General features: G+C 44.9%; 1 protein-coding gene across 1 annotated transcript; it reads left to right on the forward strand.

The window, feature by feature from the left end:
* Nucleotides 1-4,401: 4,401 nt before the first annotated feature.
* On the forward strand, nt 4,402-11,828 carry OSR1 (odd-skipped related transcription factor 1). The gene is made up of 3 exons (XM_073335101.1): nt 4,402-4,544; nt 10,389-11,080; nt 11,635-11,828. The coding sequence occupies exons 2-3, from the start codon at nt 10,434-10,436 to the stop codon at nt 11,768-11,770; spliced, it is 783 nt and encodes a 260-aa protein (XP_073191202.1). The 5' UTR covers nt 4,402-4,544; nt 10,389-10,433; the 3' UTR covers nt 11,771-11,828.
* Nucleotides 11,829-19,713: the final 7,885 nt, after the last annotated feature.

A 19,713-nucleotide genomic window follows, 5' to 3' on the forward strand; every position in this document is an offset into this window, starting at 1 on the left:
ACAATTATGAAATAAAATTAGACTGAGTGTTTGATAGATTTGGGGGTTTAGGATTTACTTTAAAACGAATATTCAGAATTTTGAATGAGTAAACGCCAAAAAAGGGTTCTGGATTCTCTGTAGTTTCAGCCAGATTCTGCTTTCAGTTACACTCGTGTAAATCCGGAGTCACTCCATTTACTGAAATGGAGCGAGTCCGGATTTACAAAGGTGTAAATAAAAGACGAGCCTGCCTTACTCTGTTTCTGGTGGCACATAGCTTGTTGTGAGAATCTGTTCTGAGAGTAAAATGGACCCGATCCTGCAGTCATTGGGAGTTTTGCATGTCTGCGCCGGTGCCAAGAATGAAAGGTATCGTGACAGCCATATCCCAGACCTTCTTTGCTTGTGTAATGACGCCTCTTGCTTTTTCAGCATCGTTTAGTGTTCAGTGTCGATGATCTTTTCCGAGGCAGTCTGGGTCTTCCACCGCTTTCCTGGACAGGATCGTCCCAGGTGCAGCCCGCTTAACTGCGAACGATCGCGGTGTTCCGCGCAACATGAAAAGACGAATTCAAGCCAGCGTGAGCTAATGCCTCGTCTGTTTCTGCTCCTGTTCGGGGCGGGGGCACACTGAATGGTGGGTTTCAACGCTCTAGCGCGCTGGAGCCTCTCCTTTTCTCCCGGTTCCCCTGTATCTTTTCCATGAATGACTCCAGAGCGGATCCCCCGCACCTTTTGCAGTTTGCAGAGAGTTCCAGGGGCAGGGAAATTCGTAAACATGCCGAGCGAACCCACTGTACAAGCACAGGTCCTGGCCATCCAACACAGTCTCCTTTCCCCCGCACGGCTCGGGGCTGCCATGTCCCGCGATCTAACCAGCAGAAGCAGCCTTGAGGAGCAAGGCATCTATTGCTCTTTGCGGGGACAAGACGCTCTCAAGCACTAGCCTGTAAAATAGTCCTTTAAAAGCCTCCCTGCCCATTGGGACCCCTTCAAGGCGCCTGGAGCCGGCGCTAAGAAATGGTCTGAATGTTTCTCCTAAACAAAATCGGTACAATTGTTAAGCGCGGTTTCATCCTGCCGTCCTTTGCCAGGGAAAACTCTCAGAGAAGCCCCTCGTCGTTTTGCCGGCAAATGACTGCAGGATCGGGCCCGAAATCGTCATTTTTCCTACGGGTGAGTACAGAATACCCCTAGCTAAACGAAGGAAACAGGGAAATGCCTGCACGAGCATAAATAGCACTTAAAAATGTAAAAAAAAATTAAAAAATAAACCTCCCTGCTCTAGTTCCCTCGAATGCATACAGAGGGTCCTTTATCAGACAAAGAATGCTTTTTAATACCTACCTACGCTGGCCAGTTTCAGCCATCTAAGGGGAGCTGATTTGCTTTGAAGTGTATATTCAGTACATTCGTGGGCGGGTGTTGTTGTGTGTGTGAGTAAAACAAACATCGGGATTGTCTCTCTGAGACTTCCACCTGAATCAAAAATCCAGGTGTGATAGAAAGCCAAACCATAGTCTGCTGTGATTTTTTTTAAAAAGATAAAAAAGCCTCAGAAAATTGTTTCGTCGAGCCAGCTTCTGCTCCCAATTACCCAGGAGTGAATCCGAAGCCAAGTCAGGTCAATTATTACTCTGGGTTTACAGGGGTGTAACTGGGAACAGAAATTGGTACTGTATCTTTGGCTTCCCGAGGTCTTTGGGAGTCGGAGTCATGGGCAGGTTCCGCGCCCTGCGCTCCAGCCGGGAGGTACCAGGGATAAAGGAAAATTCAGCTTCTTGAACCGGTCACAATAGCGTCTCATTCCCAACAACGTGGCTAACTTTGGAAGCAGATGCCTTTTCTTTTTACGAGTCTCTTAGTCTCTCGGGTGCCACAAGTCCTCCTTTTCTGTTTGCGGATGCAGACTAACAGGGCTGCTACTCTGAAACCTGTCTTTAAAGTCTAACATTCCTCCTCGACAGCAGATACTCCCGAGGAAAGGAAAGTAGATTCCCTGCGTGTCAGTGTTAATGGTGACTGTGAATCCCCGCACGGGTATTATGTTCCCCGCTGTTGCGAGTTGACATAATGCAAATTAACCAGGGACACCATAAAAGAAATCATCGGAGGGTAAAAGTTTTGGGCCAGCTCCCCCCCTGCAATCCAAACACCAGATATTTAAGACAAATACACTTAACGAGGCAGTTAACCCGAAACTTCAGGTAAAACGCCAGTTGCTTGACAATTCGAAACATATTTATGTTTAACACATGCATAAATATGATACAATACAATCCAGGCATCGTCCACGTCCCACACAGCTCAGTTATCCTAAACGCTTGAATTGTATTCCCACTGCCCACTTTAATTTTAAACTAGATTTGGATAACTAATTACCCATTTCCCTCCTCCTCCCAAAAAAGTGCCCCGTGCTCTAATAAAGGCGATAGCTTGTCTAAGACAAAACTTGACTTTGTTGCTCCGGCGCGGTTCATTGATTTATTTGTTGGGAGGGAGGTCAGTGAAGCTGGAGGTTAGTTTTATTTCCATCTGAGCAGCTGCAGGTACTATTTGTTTGCTTGTTTATTATTAGCGTTTGATGCTTAAGTGGTTTATTTCTAAATTGAAGGCTTGCTTGATTCTGTTTTAAAAATACATACAAACAACACACATACACACAAAGAAGCGTCCCTCTTATCTGGGAATAGAGAACTCTCTAGTAAGGAGGTGCATTTTGGTGATGTATTTTATTCTGTTGTACCGGGGGTGAGATAAGCATCTTATTTGTTTTACATAACAACACTATCCAACGGTAGTTGTTCCTTATTTAAAAGCACTTTTCCAAATTATTACCCTTCATACATTTTTGTTCCGAGGAATATTAATAAAAATGCTGGCTTTGAGAGAGAGATGGCATGGGATCTTGTCTGTGTCATCATTGCCCCTGAACATTAGAAGTGCCATTCATTTTCCACAGAAGTGGAAGAAAACCTGAAACATATTTGTCCTCTGAGGGCTAGTTGATCACCTTGTGCGCCTCTAAATTGCGCTGTTCTTTGGAGAAAATGGGCACGCAAAGGCGTTCATGATGTTGAATATTCATCCGCGGAATTTTCATTTTCATCACTTATTTTATCGCCCAATAGGATAACCCGGGTTTCTGCTGAGGCTTGCAAAGTAATTGTAACAGTGTGACCGTGACAAGGTAGCCATGCAAATAACACGCTAATCCCTGAGCACAAAACGATGTTCGCCTGACAAATCTGTCTTCGCCCACGTATTATATTACTCTCGTTGTTCTTCGGGATCATATAATATACTCCGGCAATGTTCTCCTTCACAGACCTCAAGAGTGTGAACGGATGGATGAATAGAACAACAAATAAGCAAGGGGGTTATGGCCCCGGGATTAATTATAAAGCCCGTTTAACCTCTTTCTTTCAAGGGCTACTTTGCTTTGCCTAAATTGTCTGACCCCGGATTCAAACGAGAGGGCTAAAACCGCAGGAGAGGGTTAGGGACCTGGCTGTTTTCACACCGTGTGGAAACTCGTTCCAGGGAGTAGCTCTCCAATGGAGGAGAATGGAGCGAGTGGATCGAGGTCAGGCGGGCTGGATCTGTGAATCTAGCCTGGGGAGTGGATCCTGCCAAGGATGCTGGGAAAGGCTGAGCCCGGGTTAAATGGGTCTTATCCGCGAGTGGATTCTTCACCGGTATGTGGTGCGGGTGATGGAGGGTGGATCTTGTGCGGGGTTTGGAGAATGGATCCAGCTGGGGGTATGGACAGGGAATCTGGTCTCCGGGCAGCGTGGATCCACTGCAATCTGCCAGGGAAGTAGATCCCAGTGGGGCCAAATCCTGCCCCAGGGGCAATCTGTGAGTTCTGACCCGGAGAGGACCCTGCCGCTGGGCCGTGAGCGGCTCTACCCCGGGCCCAGGGGAGTGGAGTGAGCGCGGCTTAGGGGCTGCGCGGGGGAGCAGGGGAAGGGGACTGCCAGAACGGGGCAGCTCCGGGCTCCTCGGGGCGGAGGGGACAGCTGACTCCCTGGCTGGGGCGCTGAGGCTGCCAGGCGTGGCTTCGGAGCCCGGCTCGCCCGCGGGTGCCCGCAGGGAGATGCCCTGGGAGCCGTGCGGGCTGGAATCTGGCTGCCCCGTAACAAGCTGGAGAGTTGAAAAGTTGGATCTTCCCAGCGAGACACTTTCCCCCCGTAGTGCGCATGCCCAGCGTCCGGTTGGGGGTTGAAATAAGGAGGAGGCTGGAGGGAAGGGATCACTCCAGTCTGAGCTCGGCTTCTCTAAGGCGCGCTTGCCCTCAGACCCACAGACAGCAGCAGCAGCAGGAGGAGGAGGGAGAGAGACTCTCACCATCTCCATCCGCAGGAGCACCTGGCTCCCTCTGCTCTCTAGGATCTGTCTGTACCCAGCTGGAGGAGCAGTGGGGGCGGGAGGGGGGGCGGGGAAGAGCAGTGCACAGAGAGGCCACGAGAGCCACTAACTTAGCCCAACTTTTTTACCAGCTCCAATTTAGCCCCGGATCTTGTCACTTCTGCCAGCGGTGGAGCACAGATCGGGATTAGGTAAATAAAAAACCAACGACTCCTTTTATTTTTTTCCCAAGTCTCTGTGGTTGGCTACCTCAGTCCAAAGTGTCCCCCCCACCCTGTACCTGGGACAGTGAAGGTGAAGGGACAGATCTGCTGTCGTTAGAAGGACTTTTTTTTTCTTTGGGGGCGCGGGGTGAGGGGAACCGGTCTGAAAGTCTTTAAAGGGTGCTTGGATATTTTGCTGCTATTTAAAAGCATGCCTATCGCATATGGAGCTGCTCCTCCCCCAGTGCGGCCAAGCTATGCTTTTAAACGGAGATGAAACTGACCTGCAGTCTGCGAACCCCGGGGTTAGTCTCGAGAGCCAGCACCGTGTAGACTTGAGCGTTTAGATTTGTATCATTGTGTACGCAGTTCCGCGCGTTTTAGTTCCCAGGCACCACTCGCCTCTTTCCGCCAGAGCAGAACTGACAGGAGGCTGATGTGTTACGTCCGTTCGGAGGAAGTTCTGTGCAGAGAGAAGCTCGCTTCTTTCCAGGCCATTCCGCCAAATGTTAGTGCAAAACCGAGGATTATTCATTGTTGTTGTTATTTCTGGCTGTCCGGAGGGAACGCTATAAAACCTGGACCTTTTGTAGATTGCTGTTGAAGTTGGTAAACTCAAGAAATGTGCTTGGAGTTGTTGACCCCCCCAGCAGGTGCACTGTTGGTCCAATTAAAAACGTACCCAGCCCCGTAAAAAACATAAATAGGGACCAGATCAAGATGCTGGGGCAGCTTAATGCGGTCACCTTCCGACAGCAGAGTGACACCGCAGGATACATAGATCTAAAGATCGGTGGTGGCAGGAGATTAGCTGAAAACCTGCGTGGTTTGATTGCCTGAGGCCTAGGGGAGCGAACTCCGCTCTCGGTGGCCTGCGAGAGCTAGAGACATTGGAGAGGTCACTGTCGTTGTCTTCTTGCCAATACTTGGTTTCGGGGAGCTAAGGGAAAAGGGGGTTGCGGAGGGAAGAAAAAATTGCTATTACCGGTTATTTACGGAGCACCGTTTGCTCCATAACGTGGGAGGAAGGCCAGGACTTCCGGACTCTCGTGTGAAGAGGGTACAACCATTATTAAAAAAAAAAAAAAAAAAAGTAATCCGATCATAAATGAAACTTTTACGCGCGCAGGTATTTTTCTAATTGCTCAGCTGGTTTGTGTATGAAATGACACCCCTAGGAAGCCCACATGCATGCTTTCGAGCGGAGGGCATTCCCAAAGCACTGCTGGGCTTGGAAGGGGGCAAAAGACGTTAAATTGGCATGTTTAATTCCACTGTAAGAACATCATAATTGCTGTCTCGTGAGGATCCGGACTGAGTGGTTGAAAAGGCTGCACTGAATACTTAAATTGAGCAAGCTGTAGTGAACTGGATTTTTTTTCCCTGAGTCTAACATATGCCTGTATTAATCAGCATTCGCAACGGTGGTCCGTAAAGCGTGTCAGCGCTGATTTCATGATAAAATGTGAATGATGATTTTATAAGGATTTAGCAGAGATATGCTGCCTTAGTCCTTCCAGTCCTCATCAGTGTAAGCAATTAACTCCTCCACGCTCGATTAGACCCGAATAAACCTTCCTTAATAGATTCTGCACACTCCATTAATAATCTGAATGAATCGGCGCGGAATTCTCTCGTTGTATTCTCCAGAGCATCACGCTCTCAAATGCAGAGCGAAAGAACAACTTACAGCCCCAATTCCCTTTGCAGCTAGTTTCCTAAACACAGGTAAACGATAATTTCCTCGTTTACGCTGATACAAATTCTGTCTCCTTGAAGGAAATATTGGCTACTGATAAATCTGATAAAATTCTGCAGACCGTTCCAGTTTAATCGAAGGGATTTGGCTAACAAATTTTAAATAGTTCATTCGAAACAGGGTGGTTTTTTGACAGATGAGCCTCGTGGCAGGAGTTCTAGATATTCCCCCACCCTCTAAGGCCCCAAGAATCTGAAGTTTTATAACCACCAATTTATCATGTTTGTAAAAATAAGCAACATTTCAGGCTAATTTACTTCATCTATTCCCCCATGTGGAACTAATCAGTAAAACTCATTATTTATGAGTCAAGTATTTAATATAACAAATATCCCTCTCAAAAGACACATCAGAAATAGATAATTCAAAGTGAAAAGTAGAAAGACTGACTAACCACAAGATTACCGTGAGATTAATTTAATTTCGATTCATGAGAGGCTACCAATAACAAGTTTTTCCCCAATTTTTTCTTATTTATAAATAGAGATGAATATTTAGATTGAATTTATCTGGAATGTAAAGATTCCTATGATTGTAAAACAATGGCAATTAGACAATAGCATGACCAAATCTCCAAAATAGGACAAAGGGTAAGAAAGCTGGGGACAGATGTTGTCTTTCAAGTTTATGATCTTATTTTGCAGGGTAAATTTATCTTGGCAAGAGTGGGTTTTGTTTCAGTCCTGTGTCAGTACACAAGTGGCTTGCTCTCAATTACTCAGCAAGCAAATCTTGTGTTTAAAAACTGTACAGTTTTATTGCGATGGGGGTGGGGGCGATTCAAGCAAATAACTCACAGGCTCCTTTAAAAAAAGAGATAACGATCTGTTTACATGAAGCAGAATTAAAGGTAGAGGTGACACCGAAATCAAAGAAACATTGATCTCTCTGTGGGGAAGGGAAAGAGTAGAAAAGTACTGCGGAGAGAAATACACATTCCCTTTGATGTCCCTAAGAGAGACTTCTCTACGAAAATAAGCTGCTCTTTATCTATATTTTTGACTACCCCAGCTTTACCGAGCAAAAGTGTAGCTTTCATTTCTGGAAGGATGCCAACAAACTTGTATCAACCTGAACGCTCCGCCCTCTGAGCCCCTTCCTTTTAAAAAAGGGATAATACTGCTTCTAGCAAACAACATAATTAGGACAATGGGTGCTATTATGAATCATTTTTGCTCTTCCTTTTGCTTGAAAGAATCGTTGCCCATGTATTCGTCTGGAAAACGGAAACCGATTTTCTGTAAAAATGAGACGTCCCTGTAAAACAGGATTTTACCTAAATCTGTCCGGGGGGGTGTTGTGTTTTATATTTCGGGTTTGTTTGTTTTTTAAATACAACATATGATATGAAAAGAGGGGAGGGGCCCAGAATTCTGGGCTCGAAATCCGTTGAGGTTTGCTGTCGCTTGACACGTTTCAGAGATCAGAATGAGCCAGTGCAATGTTTTAGAATTGTAACCGATGTGGCAGCCAGATAGTTCGGGCATCTAGGCGGAGTGGGCAGCTCTGTGTTTAGTTTAGTTTGTTCCTGAAATAAGGGATCAAGACACTTGTGTCGCAAAAAGAAGACACCTGGCACTATATTAAAACTAAGCAATGTTTGTTTCTCCGGCCGAAGAACAAATCTCAAACGCAGGTTGGACCACTGGCCCTTGAACAGTTATGGGACTGGGGAAGTAATGTGTATGGTTTTTTAATCAGCCGCTATACAAAATGTATCCAATGAGCAAAAGGCAAATCTTGGAAAAAATGCCCCACGCTTTTATTCTGGGTCATTGCGATGGAATTCCTATCGGATTTGGGTCTCCTTTCCTGCGGCTGATTTATGTAAAGCGGCATGAAAGGTGGCCTTGGGGTAGAGGATGGGGCTATTCTGAGGAAAAAAAAATCCCCCTCTCATAATCTCCCGCCTTAGCCCTCCACCCCCAATATAGCTTCTGCAACTGCGAGTTTCCTTTTAATCGCATCCATATATAAATCTTTTGTTTGTCTGGGATCTAGAACTCTTCCGCCATCAGGTTTCCTTTGCGCCTGGGTCTAGAGAGAGAGCTAGCAATCTGGTGCGCGTTTGTAAACTCTTCTCCAAACGGGGACTTAATATGTCAGGAAGTCCCTTCTTCTTGATCAGAAATCCATAATCGTTCTGCCATGGGTCGGGGGGAGAATCGCTTTTGATAAATGCTTAGAGGAACTAGCAGTTTGGCATTAGAAATACGGTCGCACATTACTATCTGTCCCCAGGGCCCCAAAATAGCAGTACCAGAAGACACTCTCTGGGCAATCACTGGTTGCTGGGGAAATAAACGTGGAGAACCAAATCATAGAAGAGCGAGCACCCTCCTCCCCCCAAAAACCAAATGTGTCATTTAAGAGGGGCGAGCTTTCAAATATCTGCCGCTGTTCCCCCTAGAGAGCTGCACCCCTTGCCAAACGGTTGGCTGGAGAGGTGCGCGCGTTAATTACTGTGATTGAGGGAAGGGTCAGATAGTCCCAGTTACCTACGTTTTTCTCTCCGTCAATATCTCCTTTGCCTTCCGAGGCGCCGTGCAGCGGTCTGGCTGGGACTGCATGAGGGACCCTGATTTGAAAATACTCCGGTCCCATCCCAAGTTCCCCTTGACTTCAAAGGGTTTTTTTTAAAATCAGACTTTAGCAGAGGAGTGGGCTTTGCTTGTACTACCTCGGGCGAGTCTGAGTCTCCCCCCGGCCTCAGTGCAAACCCGCAAACGGGAGGGTGCGGGAGCCCGCAGAGTGGCAGCGATTGAGCCGATCGGCCTGTGGGTTCAGCGCGGAGATCTGACTGAAAATCGCGGGCGTGCCAGGGGGCAGCGCAGTTCTATCTGGGCAACTCTTGCTGTGTGAAGATCCCCCGGCTTGACTGCTCTGGGGAGAGGTAGCACCCTGCAAAGTGGCTGTGGAAAGGCTCTTGCTAGCTCCGAATTTTCAAATGGGGTTTTATTAAGACATTGTTTAGCCTGATTAGAGAAGGTCTCGGCCAAGCTCGTCCCCTTCCAAAGGAAACAAGAAAGAAAAATCAGACTTGCCACCGGGACGCAGGGCTTTAATATTTACTATTATCAGCCTTAAAGGGAGGAGGGGAGGACTAGCTTCCAATAAACATCCTCCCCCCACCCCTCCAGCCATAGGTGCTGGCCCTAGGGGTTTGAAGTGGTTTCCATCACTTATAGGGTTTACAGTTTGGTTTAATGGCTCTCAGCACCCCCACTATACAAATAGTTCCAGCACCCCTGGCCCCGGCTTTGCCCTTGTTCCCATGCAGAAGCCAGGAGGAGGCAGCTGAGTGGATGTGGCTGGACTGGGAAGGGGCTAAGGGGGAGCGCTGTGGGACGCCGCTATCCAGACGCAGGGGCTGGAAGCTGGCGAGAGTAAAACCCTCGCGCTCTACCTTCCAAAGCAAATTGGAGGTCAAAGTTTGGTGGGCTCGGCGGGGAGCCCTGTCACTCCTCTGGGCGGCAGAGGGCGAGCCCTTGCTTCGTACGGGCAGGATACGGCGGCGATGCGCTTGAGTTTTAACTCTTTACCGTGCGAGTTGCCAGGAAAAACGGTGTCCCCTGGGGCTCACGAGGGGATCTGCCATTGACTCCAGCGGGAGCTGCAGGGGAGAAATCTGGGTGGCTTGGGGGTGAAGCCTGGGGGTGTGCAGCCGAGTAGCCTGAAGTTACACACAGCCTACCTGGAGGGTCCTCCCCAGCGAGCGGTGCGCAAAGCGGAGGAGGCCGCGCTGCAGCGAGCCAGGGCTACCGAGGGATGGTTTGTGTTAGGAGCAGGCTTGGCGGCGGGGAGGGGGCAGATGAAAGGGCTCCTAACGACCTGCAGATCTGTGCAGCCAGCCTGAGGCTTGCACGGCTGCCGTGGGAAGGGGCCGAGGCGCACCGCGCCAGAGCCACTACAAGCAATGGGCACCTTTCCACTGACCTGCCCTGGGCTCTGGGATGCGCCCAGCAGCCCGGGGCTCCGCAGCCGGCCCTAGGCAAAGGAGAGCAGCAGGCGGCGTGGCGGACCTGTCTCTGTGGTCTCCCTGTTACAGGTCTTTGTCTCTCTTTCTCTTCCAGACACTCGCCTTCCCTGCTCCCAGATCCTCCTCCCCGGTGGACACCATGGGAAGTAAGACTCTGCCGGCCCCCGTGCCCATTCACCCCTCCCTGCAGCTCACTAACTACTCCTTCCTCCAAGCGTTCAACGGGCTGCCCGCGGTGCCCTCGGACCACCTGCCCAACCTGTACGGCTTCAGCGCCCTGCACGCCGTTCACCTGCACCAGTGGACATTGGGTTACCCAGCCATGCATTTGCCTCGCTCTTCCTTCTCCAAGGTGCCCGGGGTGTCCAGCTTGGTGGACGCCAGGTTCCAGCTGCCTGCCTTCCCTTTGTTCCCACACGTCATCCAGCCCAAGCAAGAAGCCACCAGCCTGCCCCTCAAAGCCAAACCCCGGTTTGATTTTGCCAACCTCGCTGTGGCCGCCACCCAAGAGGATCACTCTAAACTGGGCCAGGCGGACAGCCAGAGCTCGCCTCCGGGGCTCGGCTCCTTGCTGGAGGTAACTAAGCTCTCCCCAGAGAAGAAACCCACCCGGGGAAGGTTACCTTCCAAAACCAAGAAGGAATTCGTCTGCAAATTCTGTGGCAGACACTTCACCAAGTCCTATAACCTTTTGATTCACGAAAGAACCCACACCGATGAAAGGCCCTACACGTGTGACATTTGCCACAAAGCGTTCCGAAGGCAAGATCACCTGCGGGATCACAGGTAACTCCAGCATTTTAATGGGGGGGGGGGGGTTATAAGCACAGGCTTTGCTTGGCTCTGTCCCTCTCCTGTACCACAAATAGAAAGGTGAGCTAGTCCATTTCCCCCTGTAAGTGCAGGATTGTCACATTAGGCTTCTTGCTGCTTTGTACCATTTAGTAATGCCCCAAGTGATTGAGGCATCTTGATCTGGCAGGTGAATCCCTTATAGAAGTTTACTTGACTTCCTGTACACCACTGAGGACCATACCTTCATCTGTCCGCTTTCCCTGCAGGCAATTTGGGATGGCCCTTTCTTTTTATTTTTGAAAGTAATTTTAATCAGAAATACAGAGTGGCCATTAGAGCCAGGTATTTACAGTAAAAGAATGATTCCCATAACACTGTGTGCTTCCTGCATGAATGTGATCCCCCGTCCCCCATTCTGGCTTCTGGGCATCTCATATTTGGGCCTCAACAGTAGTTTGGAAAGTAGGCCACAAACAAGGGGTGGTTTTTGAGAGGTCACCTGATTGAATTGTCACTATTTGTAAATCTATATTCTCTCTCCCCAGGTATATTCATTCTAAAGAAAAGCCTTTTAAGTGCCAAGAATGTGGGAAAGGCTTTTGCCAGTCCAGAACTCTAGCTGTCCACAAGACACTGCATACGCAAGTAAAGGAGCTTAAACCTTCCAAACTTAAATGCTGAACTCTCCAGCACCCATGAACTAACTTCCCCTCCAGACTTTATACCAAATTCAGAACAGACACAGACAAAAAAAACAACAAAAAAAAACAAAAAAAGAACAAAAAAACAAAACCAAACCAAAAAACGAAAAACAAAAAAACCCCAGGATGAGAGCACTGAACTTTCTTTTTAATTAAAAATAAAAGGTTCCCAAATCCTGGTTTAAAATATTGTTTTGCCTTTGAAACACATATTAATAATATGGAGAGTGCAAGAGAACTGGCTGTCTTGTGTGGCTTTGATAAACTTTATGCCAAAAGGTGGTGCTCACGTATTGGACAGGAATCTTCTTCTTCTTTTTTTAAAGCAAAAACGTAGCTTCCAAAGGTATTACTTTTTACATTTTTTTATTTTATACTTTTTTTGACTGTATAAAGCTTCTTACTTAAACACTTCAGGAAACAAAAAATTCCAGAAGACAATTAAGAACTGAAACTTTGGCTTCTCATTACAGCACCATTGAGACCAGGAGAACAACTTGCGGACTTGTTTGTTTGTTTCTGTTGTTGTTTTCTTTTAAAAAAAAAAATGTTCCAAAGTGACCTAAATCTCAAGTGATGAAGTCTGCCATGCACTAAAAGCCTCATATAGAGCTTAGAGCTGCAGTATCAACACTCCGTGGAGATCTTGTTTTTGTTTTGTGGTCTAGTGCCTTGGAGGTGGTTTGTAATTTGTGGACTTATTTAAAAACACCCAAAGGAAAGAATAATGGCAATAAATCAAACTGATGCTATGCACAACATGGTTTTAGTGGTACTTTAAAGTCTGTGTGTGTCCCGATGAGAGAGTGGGCAGGATAAATCTCAATCAGAGAATTTTAAAGGCTAGCTTTCTGAACAGTGTATTAAAAAAGTTAAAACTAAGAGACATTCCAATATGTTTTGTTTATTAAAAAGGTTGTATGGCTATTTGGCACTTTATGCTGATAATTGGTAATTGACATTTATCACTGGATTGTGTTTTTTAAGTATTAAAATAAATTGTTATTTTACAGGCAAGCCTGACTGGATGTACTATTCACATATGTTCTGAATGGTCTTTAACTATTTGCTTTCAGGTCTATCCTCAATCGAACTCCCTCCCCCAATTGTCAGAACTTTCCTTTTCAGGTGGTGTAATATTTTTAATTCTTTTTCACAAATGTTGTCCTGGGGGAGTGGCGAACGTTAAAAGTATACTTTTTTTTTTTTTTTTTTTTGATATGGGTTAGTCACTGTTTTTACCTACAACGGAAAAGTCAATAGACCTGACGGAGGGAGGGAGTCAAATCACTGTGCTCCTAGTGTGAAAAATTCACCTTGGTAACTAAATCTTGGGTATTAGCAGATAAGATTAGATGTCAAAAGTGTTAAAAAACAAATCAAATGAATAATGGGTAAACTGTTACCATTCACACAGCCTGAGGCCATGGGGGAAACACTCCTTTACACTCTCTCTCCCCTTTCATTGTCAATAGTGTATATTTATCAATTGCATCTTGGCCCAGTCTAGTGTTGATGGGCGGCCTTTGATTACAGGCAGCTGTCTTAGATCAGAGATGTTTATTCCACTGCAAAACCACTTTGGATTGAGACATGGAGAGGGAGTTTTGAGCGTGGGTTCCATCTGAGCTTTTAAAACATGTATTGCTTCTTTTGTAATTTCATAGAAAGAACAGCTTCTTCCCTGATTATCCACAAGTCACCTCTGAAATTGAAAAGCTGAAATCAAACAATTCTTTTCCTTATTACAGATCAAAATAGTAACTTTTATTTTGGGGTTTTATTATTTTCAAAACTTATAAGGCTTAAACCTATAAAGCACTGAAATCAAAACAAAAAAAATTATTTCCCTTCTTTTCCATTTTCCCTCTTCATTTTACAAAGATACTATTTATATGGGCAAAGAATCTTATGAATGATAAAAGAACACTATTGCCTTGCTTTTTATTTGGGAACAATACGGATTTTCCCTCATTTGTTTATATAGATACGACTACATGACTAATTCAATACATATGATCAATTCCAGTGTCCCTGTTATGAAAACCTTTGCAGAGTTTAGTTTAGTCAGATAATGATTGCTGACTAAATATAGCAATAAATACAGTGGAAATTGACACATTTCCAGTGGGCCAATATAAATTAAGTTGTGCAGAAGTGTCTTTAGTAAAGATATGTAGTTGTATTGGAAAAATCAACAATTGTATTAAGTGACAAACAATACAAAGTATTTTGTTTTCAATTTTAGAGTCTCTAAAAGAGAATAAACTTATCTGTTTTGTATGGGAAATAGATATGTTGAGAGGAAAATCATGATGCATTAGAGGGTGAATTAAAAACAGTATCACTGGGTATTTAGTACCTTGTTTCCTTAGTAGGCAGATGTACCAAAGTAGCTTTATAAACTCTTTATTATTTATATAATAGCCTCATGGCACCCAAAAGAAGTGACCTTCCTTGCCTCGAACAGCTTACAATCTACCTACATAAAACAGACTAGGAGACAGGTGAAGAGACTTTCCTGTGGCCAGTGGGAGAGCTGGGATTAGGACTCAGATCACCTGGTTCTCAGACCAGTGCCCTACCCAAAGAGTTTGCTTTCTGCCCTGTACTGACAACACCCTAGGGTTCTATGGTCTCAGTCAGGTGCTTGCTTTGGAAAATGAGCCAGGTCTTCCCTCACCAGCTACTAGGAACTGAAATGACATCTCGCAGCCACAGGAGGGGATGACGGTGCTGCTGTTACTGAAGCATTACCCTACCTCCTCCCCCTGCCCCGCCGGGGGGAGCATTACTTCTGAGCACGGCCTTTGTTAAGATGGTACCAAAAGCTTCAGACAGACCTGATATTTGAATCCCTGCTCGAACTTCTGCTTGACCATTTGTTCGGTGGTGTTCTCCCGACCTTCACCCCTGTTTTTAAGGAAAGTATGGCAAATATCATGGGGGATGCAGAAAGAAAGGGATCAGCAGACATCTCTCTTTCTGTGCTAGCCACTTGTAATTCATTACAGGGAACAAATGAGCAGGAATGTTCCCTGGAATTTATTTGTGGGGGGTGAGGTGAACGACTCTCATGGAGCCAGTCATCTTTTATCTAAGTAATAAATAAAAGGGAGTTTTCTGATTCACTTCCAAGGGGGCGATTACTCAGATGAATCGTTCCCACGCTGGCTGCACCATGTTCTTATCCTCTCTGATTAGGACCCCGAATTCTGTAGGGGGGAAAAAACAATGAGAGGTAGGAAATCTGAGCTATTGTTTATTAAGCATTTCATTGTGGGATAGTATAGGTGGGGAATGAAGAAGCTGCTCCTTTTGTACTTATATTGGGCATGGGAAGCATTTCATTTATAAGGCAGCAGCTTGGTGTTTTGACCACAAACACATACTGCTGTCAAGAATTTCCCTGTGCAACTTCATGTGCAACTTCATTTAATTGGGGATTGGTCCTGCTTTGAGCAGGGGGTTGGACTAGATGACCTCCTGAGGTCCCTTCCAACCCTGATATTCTATGATTCTATGTGGGAAACGCTCCCTCCCCCCCAAATTGATATAATCAGAATTGCTGATTTATTGAGAATTTATACAGGGTAAATATTTTCTATAACAGAAGTCTGGATTAGTCAAAACATCTTCTCCTGGTTTCATTCCTCACTGGGCCAGCATGCCATGCAAAATCACATTCTGTCAGTTTCCTCTATCAGTTTAAATCCAGGTTTATGTTCTGCACTGTAAATGCAGCAGTTTCATTCATGTATATGATAGCAAAGAAGAGATGCAATTGTTACATTTAGCAGACAAATAATAGGAACCCCCAAAAGAAGTGAGGGGAACTAGATTGGAGATGGGCATTTTAGCATCAGTCATATGATTTAAATGTGTTTTTTGTTTAAATGCTCTTCACAGTTGATATTTACCATATAACTAATTCAGGCTTCTTAGAATCAAATCTCCATATACAGCATTTTCACAGGTTTCAATTTTCACCATAAAAATATCCTTCAGTGGGAATTTTGCCTGCCTAAGTACTACAGCTTCTGGCTCTAGTTGCCTCTTTTATACAAGATTTACGAAGAAAATGACATTTTCCCATTTCCAGTTTGACTAAAATGTAAAGATGTCTTGTCACATTTTTTTCACATTCCATTAAAATTTTTCCTGCTCATAAAATGTAGTTACACTATATTAAAGGACTGATTCTGCAGAGTTCACTAAGGCCAGATTCCCACCGGTGAGGCCTGCAGGATCAACTTTGAAGAGTGAAAGCCTCACTGAAATTATATATAGGGGCAGCAAATACTTTGCTAGATCAATGTTGCATTGGCCTTCACAGAAGGTACCAGAGTTCACTCTTTCTAAAATTCTGCTTGATTTGCATATTAATTCCAGCTTCCTCTGGGAGTGACCATGCTGAAGAGTCCATGCTACTTTGTAACAGCGCTGCTTCTTGAAGCTGTATGGTTTTCACTTAACAGGGTGCAGTGAGCCAGAAATGCCTAAGTTCTAATCGCTGCTCTGCATGACCTCAAACAAATCACTTAACCTATCTGCCTCAGTTTCTTCATCTGTAAAATGGAAATAATGATACTTACCTACCTCACAGACATATTTTGAGGCCTGATTTGGAAAATGTTGTGTGTTATTGCTGGGCACAGTGGGTTCAATTCAGTTGCACTGAAGTGAAAGGAGTTGCTTCAGATTGAGATTCAGACTCAGACTCGTGCAGCTGAGAGCAGCATCTGGTCTAGTAGATGTAATGGAGTCTGGAAAGTTAGATTCATATGTATTTTTTTCCAGCTTTGGGAGGTTTGTTGAGAGATGGAGTTCTATTGAAACTAATGCCCAGCATGCATTTCTTTCATACATTCCTATACTGTGACTAAACAGAATAAACATGGGCTAAATTCATCCTGGGTAGAACTCTATTGAAGTCTGTAGTCTTTTTAGGAGTTTGGAACTGAAATTAATTGGGTTATACCAGGGATGAATTTGTCCACATGTCTGTTTACTGCATGTGCCCTGTCTGCTTGGATTGCTAGGTTTTTGTTTTGTTTTGTTTTTAAGTGGCTTTCTCTGCTTTTTTTTAGTTGAATTTTTTTTGAGGATGGTGGTGGGGAACTAAAACATTCCCTTCTGTATTTCATTTATACAACATCTATTATATTTGAGGCACCTCACATAACGTAGACAAGACACCAGGAACATTTTCAAAAGCACCAAAATGACTTAGGCTCTTAAATCCTATTAAATGTCAAAAGGATTTAGGGAAAATTTTACTGACTGTTCCTGTTTGAAAGAGCTTACAGGCTAAGCTTAGTCAGAACACCAGAAATAATCATTGCAGGCAAAGGGAGGGTAAGGAAAGGGAGAAGAAGAATAATGATTAAGATAATGGCATTGCTGATTATTTATTTATTCATATATAAAAGACAAAAGGGACCACTATAATCTGCTCTTGATTTCCTGTCTAACACAAACCAGAGAATTTCATGCAGTAACTCATGTAGGGGAGGGAATTAAATTTCCCTACCAGGTAAATGAACACAACAGAGCCCTGTAACTTGTGGCTGAACTATAGCAAGTGTTTAAAAATATATCTAATCTTGATTTAAAAGTTCTAAGTGACAATGCATTTACTATTTCTCTTCGTAAACTTTCAGTCACACCACCAATCCAAAATAGCCTTTGTCACTAAACAGACACATCAATTTCAGTTTCCATCGATGATGCAAACTCCCATTAATTTATTTTTAAAGATAAGTTCAAATTTAACAGTCACATTCTTAATACAACTTTGAACGAGATTAACAGCAAAAATGAAACCAAATGCATTGCATTGACCCATACAGCCCAACAGTTGCTAACTGACTTTTTAAATATGAGGTCGTATCTCTCAACTGTCTTTCATGAGGACAAATGCCACACCCCTCATTTTGGATTCCCATTTGCCTCCCCTGCTTGAGTTCTTGTGGGACCACATCTCACTTTAATTTGTCAATGTTTTTGACACCTGTTATGCTGATTCATGAAAACTGAGTTTATAAACTATGAGCCTGTTCTTCATCTCCTTTACACCAATTGAACTCAGTTGACTGAAGTGGAGCTACTTTTGGTTTACACAAGTGTTAGTGAGAGGAAAATTGGGCCCAGTGTTATTTATGTGAGAGCAACGTACACTATATTGTTAAAAACTTCTTGTGTTGTTATAGTTGTGTTCTTTATTTTCATATCTCAGTTCCTGCCCCTGAACTCCTTCTCCCATCTGTGCTGCCACCTGTATGTCATGCTACTCTCTGACAGTGAGCGTGATGAAGCATCAACTTCTCAGCCTAGATCTTCTGTGGAGCTATGCTGATTTCCACCGACTGAGGATCTGGCCCCTCATCGTTTCACTCCCCTTTTCAATCCTTCCTATTTTCCTACGCCAATTCCAACTCCCCTCTCTTCTTACCTATTCATGCTTACATCTGTCACTTCTGTCCTTTGGCAAATCTGTCCTTTCTGCTCCCCACCTACCGCTAGAGCCCTGGTCTGTGCTTTGGCCGTCTGATGCTTAGCACAGCTTCCACTTTTGTAGGCCTCCCTGCTTGTTATCTGGTTCCACTTCAGTTTACCTAGAGAAAGCTGCAATAGCAAGGACATTTGTCACTTCACAGACCATGTCAGACCCTTCCTCCAAGCCTCCCCTTGGCTTCCTCTTGCCATCTACATTAAGTTAAAACTTTTTGTCCTCAATTGCCAAGCTCTAAACAAACCTGCTTGTGCCCTATTCTACCTACTTGTTCTCTTGCTCCCTGCACTTCCTCCAAACCTCTCTTCCTTCATAGCCTTAACCCTCTCATATCTTGGTACTTTGTCCCATGATGTCCTTTATGCTTGGATGGAGAACTGGTCCAATTACTGGCTGTGAGTGATTTATTTATCAATTTAGCATTTTTTTCTCCATTCACAAATTGTCTAAGCAGACCACGGTTTTATTCTATAATTAGGAGGTGAACAAATTTCAGACTATAGGTTGTTCATAATGCTTTGTAGGGAGTATTTATTTATTCATTCAGGAGTCTGGATTCAGTAGGGGTGGAATTTAGCCCTGTCCAGAAAACCAGCACAAGGCCTGTGCGCTGAGTAAGTCTCAGTTAAGCCTTCTGGATAAGGGAGAGTAAAACTCCCCTCCCCATACACAAGTGTTCAGGATAGGTCTAGACAGTGTAACCTATTGGTGAGTATGCTGTATTATGACCGCCACCCCCATCCCATGGGCCTTCACAGATGTTTTGAGTTGTTCCAGCCCCCAGCTTAAAAATAGCCTTAGCAGCTCATACTTTTAGCTCAGGAGGTCCCTGGTTCGATCCCCTGTCTGCCAGCTAAGAGGGCAGATAGTCATAAGATCTTGGCTCCATGTAGTGGAGGGAGCACAGGGTCTGTGTACTAGATGCTGTGCTCAGAGAGCAAGTGCGTGGGAATGAGGGGGAACACGTGGAGCCATGGAGTGAGTTGGACACATGCATGAAGAAGTGGGTATATGCTGCACATCATAAAAGGTTCAAGTGGCATGTAGGCCCTTGTGATGGCTTTCTGCATACAGGTGAATTTTACCCTGTCTGAGCTGGGACTGGATGCCTAAATCGCACGGTATTGTTTCTGCTTCCTGATTGTATGACCTTATCTTTATAAACTACTTCCTTTTGCACCCAGTATGAATTTTGCACCCTGACAAAACACATTTTGTTTTATGATTAAACCAATCTTGGTTATGGGCTCCAGAGTAGCTTTCCGCAACTATTCACACACACACACACACACACACCACACACACACACCACACACACACAGACACACACAACTTGGCTCACGTGAATGATCATGAAAAGCAAATGACAAAGTGGGCTCGTATGTGGCTGACTTGAAGTATGATTCAGA

The sequence above is a fragment of the Lepidochelys kempii genome, chromosome 3 (genome assembly GCF_965140285.1).
Source record: "Lepidochelys kempii isolate rLepKem1 chromosome 3, rLepKem1.hap1, whole genome shotgun sequence".
Taxonomy (NCBI): domain Eukaryota; kingdom Metazoa; phylum Chordata; order Testudines; family Cheloniidae; genus Lepidochelys; species Lepidochelys kempii.